The 12,485-nt window shown below is 30.0% G+C and overlaps 2 protein-coding genes across 3 annotated transcripts in view; one reads left to right on the forward strand and one right to left on the reverse strand.

Annotated features, from left to right (window-relative positions):
- Positions 1-5,927, forward strand: part of LOC107449004 (pancreatic lipase-related protein 2-like) — a 22,160-nt gene extending 16,233 nt beyond the window's left edge. Inside the window, exons 7-10 of the mRNA XM_043049198.2 lie at positions 798-1,061; positions 2,288-2,408; positions 2,491-2,691; positions 5,676-5,927. Of these exons, the coding sequence (XP_042905132.1) occupies positions 798-1,061; positions 2,288-2,408; positions 2,491-2,691; positions 5,676-5,778 (689 nt within the window). The 3' untranslated portion in view covers positions 5,779-5,927. The remainder of the gene's footprint in view (positions 1-797; positions 1,062-2,287; positions 2,409-2,490; positions 2,692-5,675) is intronic.
- LOC107449013 (Beclin-1-like Atg6) lies at positions 5,773-12,174 on the reverse strand. Of its 2 annotated transcripts, none has more exons than XM_043049199.2 (2): positions 12,061-12,174; positions 5,773-7,360 (listed from the first exon to the last, which is right to left on the reverse strand). In XM_043049199.2, exon 2 carries the CDS (start codon positions 7,333-7,335, stop codon positions 6,019-6,021), a length of 1,317 nt encoding a protein of 438 aa, XP_042905133.1. In that variant the 5' UTR covers positions 7,336-7,360; positions 12,061-12,174; the 3' UTR covers positions 5,773-6,018. The 2 variants fall into 2 exon arrangements, with proteins under 2 accessions (XP_042905133.1, XP_015919894.1); XM_016064408.3 differs by having other exon boundaries at positions 11,838-12,120.
- Between the last annotated feature and the right edge of the window lie 311 nt (positions 12,175-12,485).

A 12,485-nucleotide genomic window follows, 5' to 3' on the forward strand; every position in this document is an offset into this window, starting at 1 on the left:
TGTTCTTAACAATGTTGGTACGGACGATATTGTTTAAGGTATTGCATTGCTTAAAATTGTTTTAATAGTTGTAAATCAATAACAGATCTAGAAATAAAATATTTTTTCAAATAATTTTAATTCACCTCAAGTTAGACCTCACATGTAATGCATATATTGTGAGCAAGTTGAAAATTCTGACCCTTTTCAAATGTTACCAACATTTTGCAATGCGCCAGAGTATTTGAAAAAGTCTTCAGTATTTCCAAATTTGTTTGATATTTTTATTCTTATTACTATCAACTTATATCGCCAGGATAATTAGAAAATGTGTGAAGAATTCCTAAATTACACTCGTACCTTAAGGATATTGGCATTTATACATCTATCTAGTTTTTAAACCAAAACAGAATTTTGAACCTAGCTGTAAAATATCTACCCAGTTGGAGGCGCGATATAGCCAAGACTGGTTCTTGAGCCCAAAACCCAAACAACCAACCAATTCCTCAATTATACTGAACTTTGCATAGGCTTATTGCAATAAACCTTTAATAAGGCTTTTTAACCTAAACCTTCACAAGCTTATCCCAAATTGTCTGAAATAAGTCAAGCTAATTGAGTTATACACTATGCATTTCCTAATAGTTCTAAATGCATGCAAGCTCTCTGCAATCAGATTAAAAAGTATCAGGTAGAAAAGAAAATACTGGAGACTTTTAGAATGATCATTTAGCCAGGAGCTTTCAGGCTAAGATATTCAATTAGGCTATGTATATAGATATATCTATATATTTATGTGACTTTTCTGTTTCTTTTAGGAACTAGGAATTTATTTGTCTGCGATCATTACAGGGTCATAGATTATTTCCTGGCTACTATTCCTAACCATTATGGATGCCAACCCATAGGAATTGCATGCGATTCTTGGAGCAAGTTTATAAATGGCCAATGCTCAGATTGTTTGGCGGACGGAAGCCAGTGTTCTGTAATGGGTTTTCAATCTGATATAAAGAAGTTACTCATTAGCAGACACCCGCCAAAAAAGTTTTTTTTATATACCAATGCTCTGCCTCCTTTCTGTGGTACGTCTGAAGCAAAAAAAAATTAAAATTTTACTCAAAAAGAATTCTTGATGCTTAATTGATACCATTAAAATTTTTTTTTTTTTAAATTTAAACACTGATTTTATTATTCGAAAATATTGCAATTTTTGAGCAAAAAATCTCAAAAGTGGTGATAGTTAGGTACTTTATCTACGTCGCACTAGAGCTGCACAATAGGCTTTAGCAAATGTCTGAGAAGCATCCCTGCGGATGATTCAAACAAACATGCCATTACAGTTTTGATCCTCAACAGAGGGGATGGGTCCGCCGCTTTGATATCATGAAGACCTGTGCGCAAAGTCGAGAACTTTACGGTAGAAGGTATGGTTACAATCACTAAGCAAGCTAATCAAAGTGGTCACCCAATAGCAGCCAGTGATGCTTGACTTCGTTGTTCTGACTTCGTTACGATCAGTCAGTCCACTGTGGGATCAAAGGCGGTGAACCAGAACACTCCTGGTTCACTAAAATTTCAATCAAGTTCATACTCAATGAAAATGGTAAAACCAAATGAATAATAAACTTGACAGTTGTTGTTGTTGTTAATTTACGTCGCACTAGAGCTTGCACAATTGGCTATTGGCGACGGTCTGGGAAACATCCCGGAGGATGATCCGAAGGCATGCCATCACAATTTTGATCCTCTGCGGAGGGGTAAACTTGACAGTATTGGAATAATTATGATCGAGTATCTACAAAAGAAAATTCAGTATTATCAACGTTTTGGTGTTTTTACCCAACATGAGAACTATTGATTGAATTCAAATTTTGAATTCGTTCATCTATGGTTAAGAAAGAAAGACTAACCACGAAAAGGAAAGATATAAATAAAAATAAAAGTACATTAAGATAAACATAGATGTCTTATTCTTGATATTTATTATTATTTAATAATGAAGCATTTTGCAAAACTTAACATGGACATTAATGAGATAAGCGAACAGCGGTGAAATTTACGATTGAGGAATTTCGAACTATAAAGTTTTCAAATAAAAATAATGATAAATTTAAAAGAACCTTTGACTTTGCTAGAATCGAAAGAAAGTAATTCAAATATACCATGCATTTTAATATATTATAAACGGTTTTACTTAAAACATAACATGCATGTATATAGATACTACTAACTTATGCATAAACACATATAAATTATACTTATATTCATTGTATAATTCAAAATAATAACAATAATTTTTATTTAACAGCTCAACAGTATCATGTATCTGTAAAACTCAGAAATCAAGCAACTGTTCCAAAAATAGTTGGAGATATTGTAGTAATATTAAATGGTCGTTATGGAACAGTTCCAGTGAATGTAAATAAAAAGTAATTATTAGTTATATTATTTCTTCCAAATAAAGTTAATCATATCTTGCATACAAAAAATATCATGTTTTCTTTTTTGTAGAAACCCATTAGTTAGACCAGGTGCCGTATTCAAAACTATAGCAACGTCTAATGAAAACATAGATGTAAAAAGTGTTACATTCTACTGGTCTAGTTCTACCACACTGTCCACGGGGAACCTACGAATTGATATTCAAAGTCCTCAACAGCATGGTCTGTACCTACACAGCATTATTGTAACAACATATACAAGTTCTCCAGAGTAAGTAACTACGATGTATGGTCAATGCATAGGCGCGAAATAATGAAAATATGGCACGAGAGCAACTAGGTGGCATGTGAGGGACCTTTTTTTCGGACCCGGAAATTATATATTAAATTACTTTATTCAATAGCATTATTTTTTTCTAATATATCCGTAGCTGAACAGCCAACCCAATTCTTTGGGTTTACGAATACTAATGTTCAACTCCATGGCCTTGTAATTTTGAACCAAAATCCAGAAGACAAGGAAACTCCTGGATCAGTACTCCCAGAGGTATTGATTTGTTATGGGAATATTGAGGACTTTGCCACTCGACAGATTTATCGTGCATCAGTCACCATTTACTACACAAGAAGTCTTCGGCTGGCCAGGATCAAACCCACGACCTCTTGGCATGGGGTCAGTGCCCTACCAACAAGGCTATCCCGGCCCCCATTGACTTTATTTGAAGAAAAAAAATTTCCAATGCTAATTGTGTATGCAGAAAAAGGTATGATTCTAGGAGCAATTATGAGCCGGTCGGCCTGTGTAGGTGTCAGGAACTGGCCTTGTATCAGAAAGGTTCTGGGTTCGAATCCCGGGCAAAGGCATGGATGTTCTTTCACTTTCTGTACTATCTGTCCTTACTGTGGGAGTAACGTTAGCCCACCTACAAATCTGCCCTTGAGGTGAATGTATGACGTAAGGTCGTTCTTCAGGTTGGACATTGGAAAAAAAAAAGAACAAAAAAGGTGCCATTATGACACTTATTAGGATGTGAGGCTAAATATAGTACACTTTCCACTTTGGTAGTCCATGTTGTAGAAAAGATGTATAAAAAATTAAAAATATCTAGCATTAATTATCCCAATTGCATTTTATTGCTCACCGTAAAGGTTGCCCCTTTTAGTACATTTTACCTCAGCTCAACATTAAACTGAAATATTTAAGAAAAAAATACTTTTTATTCGATTTCCGTTTGAAACAAGTTAATAACTGAGCAGCAAATATAGTCACACCAAGTGATTTAATAGTTTAAAATTAATGCACAGTACGCAAAGAAAGGAACTAGCCTACTTTTGATCTGATCTAATGATCGGATCTTCACGTTCTAGGACTCAATGATACTAGTAGAGGGGATAAAGTCAAACATGCTAATTAATTAGTGCAAACGATATTTTAAGTTATGAAATTAGTCACCAACGTATGACCTTTTCTTCGACATATAAACCGCAATCTGTGAAATATGGTCGCACTAGTTTGGTCAGGAGAGCGAATTGAAAAAAAAAATTGCAAACAATTATAAAATTCGTTTATTTAAAGGTAATTCCATGCAAAAAAATAACTTTTAGTAAATATATTTCTTTCCTTTTATTATTATTTTACTTCAAAATAACCGAAAAAAATTTGAATTGTAAGGTATACAAATTTTACATCATTTTAAGGAATGAAATAAAATAAAATATAAATACCCTATAATCTTCAATCTGCCATAGTACCAGGCCTAGCTTTAATTATGTACAATACTCAGGTGTTAAAATTAAGTAATGAAAATAAATGAAAGATATTTTAATTTTTCAAAACATAAAACATATAAGTATTTTCCATTAAATGTTTCAAAAAATATCCCATTTCTGCAAAGTTTTAAGTTATTAAAGAAAAAGAATAATTTTGCCGCTTTTTAGCTAGTTATTTTTCGAATTTATTGAAGCATTTAGCCTGCAAGCAATCATAAAAGAAAAAAGATCGTTCTCAAAGCAATTTTACTTTCCCTCAGAATTTCTTGACGAAACTTAAGCTAAAAATTTCAAGGCGTGTGTACCTAAAAACGCCTGTACTTTACTTGTACCTTCATTAAAAAATACATTTACAGTATAGCTTCCAAAATGTGCCCAATTTGAAGAAGAATTTTCCTAGTGGTAGTGAAATAACAATTAAATTTACAACAGCAAGAAGAAATTCCATTAATTTCCTTAGCACTTAAAAAGCACATCAAAAACTTGCAAGACTCAATAAATAAATTAAAATTGTTTATAAATAATGGCAAAAATGTAAAATATTCCCGCAACAGTCCGTTTTGGACCAGGGAGATCATAAAGATTAAGGTTCCACAATTCCACGCCCTAAAGCCTGATTGTGGCAATGAAGTGAGTATTGCGCACTGGCCGGAATAAAAAAATCTTCCGAGAAAACAGGAAGAGTAAGCGGATCTGAATTTTTTCAGTTTAATGATATTAAATTTTGGAACAAAATCAATTTAAATTTATAAATCTTAAAAAAAATTGGACAAATTTAATTTTTAAAACACAAAGTTCACCAACGTTGGCAACTCTATTTAAACTAAAGACTTTCATTACAAAAGTGTAAGTATATTTAACACACCTAACAGTAAAAAAAATATTATATAATAAATACTAAAGGGAAGTTGTATACTGTTAAATTTTATTTTTGCATGCAATTTATATGGTGATTTTTAAATAAATTCTTTTTCATAATAATTTTTTTTTTCCACAACACTTTTTATAAACACTTCACAGCATTCGCATAGTTAAAATACTTTATTTTTTTAAACATAGATGGATTTGAGTAGGCAAAAATAATCACACAAAAGAATGAAAAAAAAATTTCCTGGCATGAAAAATTAAAATTGCCTTGAAATATATTTGTCCTCTCAGGAATTTAAAATATTTTTTGACTTATACACTAAGCATTTGCACAATTATTTGCCTAAATTTCCTGATCTATTCCTGAACACTTAACTCTGTATTATTTTCAAGCTGTTTAAGTATTGTAAGCATAAATAAAAAATAAATAAATAAAAATAATGAAGGAAAAAGACCATTATCGATTAGGTGATCCTAAAAGACTGCATACAGTTCTCTTAAATAAATTCCAGTGGTATCGCCATTTTCGGTGAATAAAACAATATGGTACTGCTAATACCTATTTTCAGCTTTGTTATAGTAATAAATTTATGTTTTAATATAAATTCGTTGTTACAGAAACCCAGGAAAACAGATTGTAGTGTGTGGTCCAGAAGCTCCAATACAAGCAGAATTCAAAGTTCAACTAAAACCAGGAAATCATTGCATAAAAAACTTATAACAAACAACTTTATTCATTTAACAAAAAGCTTTCATCCATTGCTCATACATTGTAATTTAAATACATAAATAAAGCTGGTAATTTCAGAAAAAGCATTCGAGCAATTATTGTATTTTATAATGAATAAATAAATATTTTTGAGTACAAAATTCAATTAGATTTAAATAATTTCTAACATTCTTATGCCATAACACATACATTATTCAACACAGGAAGCATAAAAGACGTTTAAGATAATACTTAAAATTGACTTTGATTATTATCATGAAATTGAGTGGAAACCCAAGCTAAAGCCCATTTTAGATTAGTTAACATAAATTTAAGCGCTTTTGTCCATTGTTCTTCAGAATTAAATTGCACTTTAATTGAGTACGAGCTTTTAGAACTTTTATCAATTATTTTGCCTTTATCCATTGCATAAGGCAAATGAAAAGAAGCATCTCCACTTTCAACTTTCTCTTTGAATTGCTGTAAGCAATCGAGGAATGCAACCATTGCAAGATCAAACTTATGATCCAACATGAAACGAATGCCTCCGAAACAATACAAAGGCAAATCTTTGGACTTATTTTCAAGGGTTTCTATGTAGGAATGGTTACCATAGGGTACAAGACGATAACGCTCAAATGTAAGATTAATCTTCTTCGCTAAGGAATGTAATAACAAAACAGTTTGGCCCCAGGCTGCATTGATTTCAGGCCATTCCACAGGTACTGTGGGTAATCTGCCAAGACGAAAATTGTTTATAGTTCCAAAATGGCCATTGTGCCAGATATGGAAAGTGGCATTAAACACATTAGTTTTATTCAGTTTGTCTAATTGTGCTTGAGCATATCTAAGTTGATTATTAACACTACGTTGACTGTCTTCAGCCTGTAGTAGTTGTCGTTGTACACGACAGTATTCTTGCCAGCGTTTTTCTTCTTCCCTCTGCAAAGATTCCCATTCATCTTCGCACGTTTTAAGAACTTTCTTCATTTCTTCTTCTTTCGACTCCATATGAGACAGTTCTGCCTCTAGATCAGCTTCCTCCGTTTGAAGACTAGATAACTCGGTCTTCAACTTCTCCAGATCATCCTCTTCATTTCCCATTTCAAGATGTTCAAGAAAATCCCTATATTCCTTGCATTCTTCTTCAGCGATTCTCAACTGCTGGTCCATTTGATCCAATAAGTTATCAGTGCATTCTTCACATAATGGATGATCCACATCAGACTGATCAGACATAATATCAAACAGAGCAGCAGAAACTCTTAAAGTTTGATTACTATCCAAGGGTAAATTAGAGAATTCATCTATGACCATAAAATCACTGCTTGCATCAGCAAACTTGACAGGTAGAACTATTTTTCTCATAACGCTACTTTCATCCAACTGCTTCTGGAAATTTTCTATTAGATAATTTCTATTTTCCCGATCATTGTTAGGATGAAGTGGCATAGATAACTCTGATATCGTTTGAGAATCTAAATCCCTAAACGTTGGATGCAACTTCAAGGGTTGGCAGCATCTCTGGCAACAGAAATTCACAGATACCGTTCTCTCCTTTAATGCCATTTTTTCAAGGGGAAAAAAATTAAACCTGCAAAAAAATACTTCCGTTAAAAATATAAACGTATAAAATTTCGATATTATTAGACAGCAGGGTTGACATCACTTGATTTATATCAACTGATTTTTAAAAAAATAATAATAAATTATGGATTTAAGTACAAAGTATTTTTTAAGACTGATTTCATTGAGATTGAAAATCTTATACACTGAAATAACGCTTAAATTATTATTTGATGATTAAAATGAAATTATAAATAAATAAAAAGAGATGAGAAGATTAAATTGACATAAAAGTTTTAATTAATAATTTACCATGCATACCAATAACATTTTTTTGTCATTTTAAGGCATTAATAAAGCTTTTTTTAGAGTGTTGATTGCTAAATGTAAAAATAAATAAATAATAATAATAGTTAAAAATATCTTATATTTAAAAAAAATCCGTTTTTTTATTTAAAGGAAAAAAAAGTATTTTACCAACCCCTATAAAACAGACTAATTTATGCTTGGCTCAATTCTCAGACTTTTTTACAATATAACGATTCTTGTGAGTCTTACACACATGCACTTACACCAGGTTATTATAGTACAAATAAACATTGTTATTAATAATGCATTATAAAGAAATTTTGTTGATTGAAGGAGTTGATGTATTGGCCATAAGTTGAAAATGTTGATTGGCGTATTTCCAATCGTCCATATATTATTCAAGTATGATGAAGGCAAGACTGATGTAGATATTAAACAATTGGAACTGCTTGAATGAATAATTAAATTAGATAAGTAATAAAAATATTTTATTTCGGAAAAATGGAATCATATGGAGCACCAAAGTTAAAAATGATTCCTTTTTGCTGATTAGAATGATCCATGGGCTGAAGAGTGTGGCTGCAGGGCCGAGCCCCACAAGACACATCTGCCGACCAAGAAATTAAAAATGCGAGAAAGTTAAGGAATCCATATATTGGCTATTAATTGATTAAATTCAATGCCAAGGCTCCTTTTCTTAGCCTTACGCATTCAAATGTGTTGGCAGAAAAGAAAGTGGAAATAATAGACATCAAATAAACAAATATACAAAATATCAATCAATAGACAAAACATCAGCAAAAATATAATGGTTTTCGAATTCTATGCTAATGTGTTAGACAGATTTGGGGGAAATCTCTAAAAATAGATTTTATTCTGCACTCAATTCAAGGTTGTGTTACAAAAAAATTACAGATTATTTTAATGATTTTTATTTATTGAAAAGTATTAAATAAGATAATAATTTGGTTTTTGAATGTTAAGAATATGTTATGCATATTTCAGCATGACATGCATACAGTATCCTATGCAGGGTTATAAAATACGTGGAGCAATTTTGACAATTAATTAATGACAATTTGAAATAGACTATTTTGCTGCTCAAAAAGCTAAAAAATTTGCATTATATTTATCTTATCAACATTTGCAAGCAATACTATAATTTTTTTTCCTTACATTCCCTAAATCTAGGATATATTATTCCCATTTCTAGGACATATTATTCATACCAATTATTTTAATTTATATTTTGAAATTTGTCTAATTTCATTTCAGTTACTGATTCTCTAAATCAGAACTATAATTTTTAAAATAATAACATAAATTCAACTTTGATGTCCTAGAAATTAATTATATTAAAATTTTATTAACTGCCTGTTAATGAGTGTGTAGTGGGAGATCCCTAAGAACTGAAACGGATAATGTCAAGAATAATAAAAAGTAGGATTCTCATGATTAAAAACCCTTTCATTAAAAAAATCATTGATTTATATGATTCATTATGATTTTCTTTTTATATCACAGATTTATGTAGAAAATATTATTTATACAGAACTGCATTATTTAATATGCACTTACTTAAAGCTCTAATAATGAATTACTGATGTCAAATCTCAATGATAATTTTATCATGCAATTTATTCTGGTAATTTTGACCATACTTTTTTCTGAAGAAAATTACAATACTTATTTTACTTTCCAAGATTATTTTATTCTTATAATAACAACATTTTATTATTATAATAAGGAATAGGTTAATAAATTAAAAAAACATAATAAGATTTTTGTTTTCTCTTTAAGAACTTAAATGATAACATTTCAATATTCTTTCTATGTCATTTTCATATTCTAATGTGTTCATCGTAGTATGTAAAATTATTTGTCGTTTCACTGTCAGTAAATATACTTCAATTATATCCATTTAATTTTATACAATATATATTTATTTCGCAAATTTATTTTAATGCAACCAATTTTAAATCTTATTAAATGTGTAATTAATGAATCTACTTGTAATTAAAGAATAAAAACTTCCTTTGCCAAGAACAATTTAATTTTAAAAATGCTTTCTGATCTAAATTTACTTTTTTTTTTTTTTTTGACAAATTGATTCCCTGTCTTTTCAATTAATTAAGGTTTTAAGCTTGATAAAAAAAAATTGTAACTGATTTCATTTATTCAGTAATATGTTTGCCATAATCAAATAATAATATTAACCTTTTTATTATTAGGGGTGTTAAAAATTTTAGTTGCAGCATTGTTTTTAAATAATATTAAGTTTTATTTATACATTTAATCAGAGTTGTAAACATTAAACAAGATTTTTTTTTTTCTGTTCGAAAATGAAATAAAAAATTCCAATTTCCTAATATTATCAAGTCCCAGTAATATTTTATCGCCTAATATCCAATAGTTTAAAATAAAACATGCTAACCCAGACTCACTAAAACCTTAAGCACACTCCTGTATATTTATCTTGTTATAACATTAGTTTCAACCTTATTGTTAATTAGTATCTCAAATTTTTGTGAGAATACCTTAGTACATTATCTACAATTTAAAATAATATGTGCTTTTAAAAATATTAATTTTAAATTTTAAATCACAATAATATATATAAAAGAATATAGAAGTAATTAAAATATAAATATTTCAATGTACATAGCTTGTATTTAATTCTATTATAAACTTAACATCAAGAACTGATTGATTGAAAATGCAGTTATGGAAAAAAAAATCTTGGATTTTATTTATTTTGGATTGAGTAAAATCATAACAATCCTGACTCTATTATACATAGAAAAATTGTGACCATTTTTAAAAAATAGCACAATATTTCCTACTTAATGAAACAAATGCATTGACTTATTTGTTAAATAACAAAAAAAACAGCTTTTTAGGAATATTTCTTTTCAGAATTAAAACAAATCCCACAAAAACATAAATTCAAAATAGTTTCATTAAACATATTACAAGGTTTTCAATACAAGGTTGTTTTTTTTTATAAACAAAGACTTTAAATTCTGAATCATATGCCGATATAATTAATAAATAAATTTAGGAGGATACAATTTGATAATGCATTTAATGGCTTACCATACAGCAAATGAGAAATTTATGACTAACAAAGACTCTAAATTTTATATGTTTTTAAAAATTCTGATGTAGCATGCACCTTTCAACAAACCTTGAAACAAGTAAATCTTAAATTAATGAGGTAGATTTTGATGAAGTGTGATTAGCAGTCTCATCCCATCACAATTTTAAACTAGTCAATTGATGCACAGATCCTTTTTTTTTATTTTTTTTATTTCATTTTTTGTTTTTACTGAATTTTGTTTTATTATTAACTTTTCAGTTTATGCCTCACTCTCCTTCATAAAATATCTTAGAAAACACTAACCATTAGAGTTAAAAGTAAAAAATATAATTTAAAAATTTTTTTACAAGAACAATCCGTATTGTGATCTGTCATGCCAGCAACAATTGCAAGGTTGTCAAATAGATTTTACACTTGCAAATATTTTTAAAAAAAAACATGTAGATGTTTGTTTTAAGGTGGTTGGTTACCAGTTAGAATCTTTGAGTTGGTCCCCTTCTGTCATTATTTTTATTTTCTTTGTTTAGTTTATGGAAGGCCGCTGTCCAAAAGTACCAAGATTTGACAATTATTATGCTGGAAATCATGATACAGAAATACACCCAAGTTAATATCTTAAAGAATTTTAAAACTTTTTCAAGCTTGTATAACTGTCATAAAAAGAAACATTTGTTAAAGATTACAATCGGGAGCCAAATGGCAATTAAAAAACAAGCTAATTTAAATATTAAAATAAATCTAGATCCAATCACATAATGATAACAAAAGTTGCGTAAACAAGGTGACGTTTTTGAAAGCAAAGAATATCATAACCAAAAAGGGGCTTCTATCAAGACAGAACGAAAATTATTGCAAAACCAATAGGCCCCCTGATTCTTCAATTAATCTTATTTACATAAGAGCTAAAAAACGTTCTTAAAACTAATTTCTTTACTACCCCAAAATTTTCTTGGAAAACATAAGGAAGGAGGAAACGCAATCATCATGCTCGCGAAAAATGAGCATTTAAAACAACTTCAATAAATAAGGTCAATTTAAACTATTCAAAACAAAAATATATCACTACTTATTGTTATAATTCAACCTTTTAACTTACTTTAGAATATTTCAAAAGCATCAACAAACTTCTTTCCTTCGTTCAACGCAGCCGTAAAAAGAAACAGCTTTTACTTTCAAAAGTCGGATTTAATACTTTCAAACCAGTTAATAAAACTTTCCATTTAATAATAGTTTTGACAAAATAAAACAAAATGATATTTGAATACACAAATTATTAAAAAAAAAAGGTCAAATTTCAAAACAAATACTAACAAACTCACTATTTAATATTGTTTACACAGTACATTTCCGCCGACTTATTTTTGTAATCCTCCAACATCAAGCAAGCTATTCTCCAGGAGCTATTCTTGTTGCATGCATTTCGACCATATTACGACTTCGCGTGCAGGTCGTCGGGCTACTGAAGCGGAGGCGCCACCCCCTCTGCAGAGGATCAAAATTGTGATGGCATGTCTTCGGATCATCCTCAGGGACGTTTCCCAGATCATCGCCAATAGCCCATTGTGCAGCTCTAGTGCGACGTGAATGAACTACAACAACAACATCGACCATATTACTGCACAATAAAGGTTCCAGCTTTTTTTTTCAAGGGCCATTCTTACTGCCCAAAAAACAATCGCAAGTTTAAACTTCGTGAGGAGATAATAACTCGTTTATTCACCAATCACGTTCTTGCTCACTTGTC

Source organism: Parasteatoda tepidariorum, chromosome 6 (assembly GCF_043381705.1).
Source record: "Parasteatoda tepidariorum isolate YZ-2023 chromosome 6, CAS_Ptep_4.0, whole genome shotgun sequence".
NCBI lineage: Eukaryota > Metazoa > Arthropoda > Arachnida > Araneae > Theridiidae > Parasteatoda > Parasteatoda tepidariorum.

Excerpts from the sequence above, each read along its gene's own strand:
- LOC107449013 (XM_043049199.2), bottom strand. The coding sequence starts at position 7,335 with ATGGCATTAAAGGAGAGAACGGTATCTGTGAATTTCTGTTGCCAGAGA.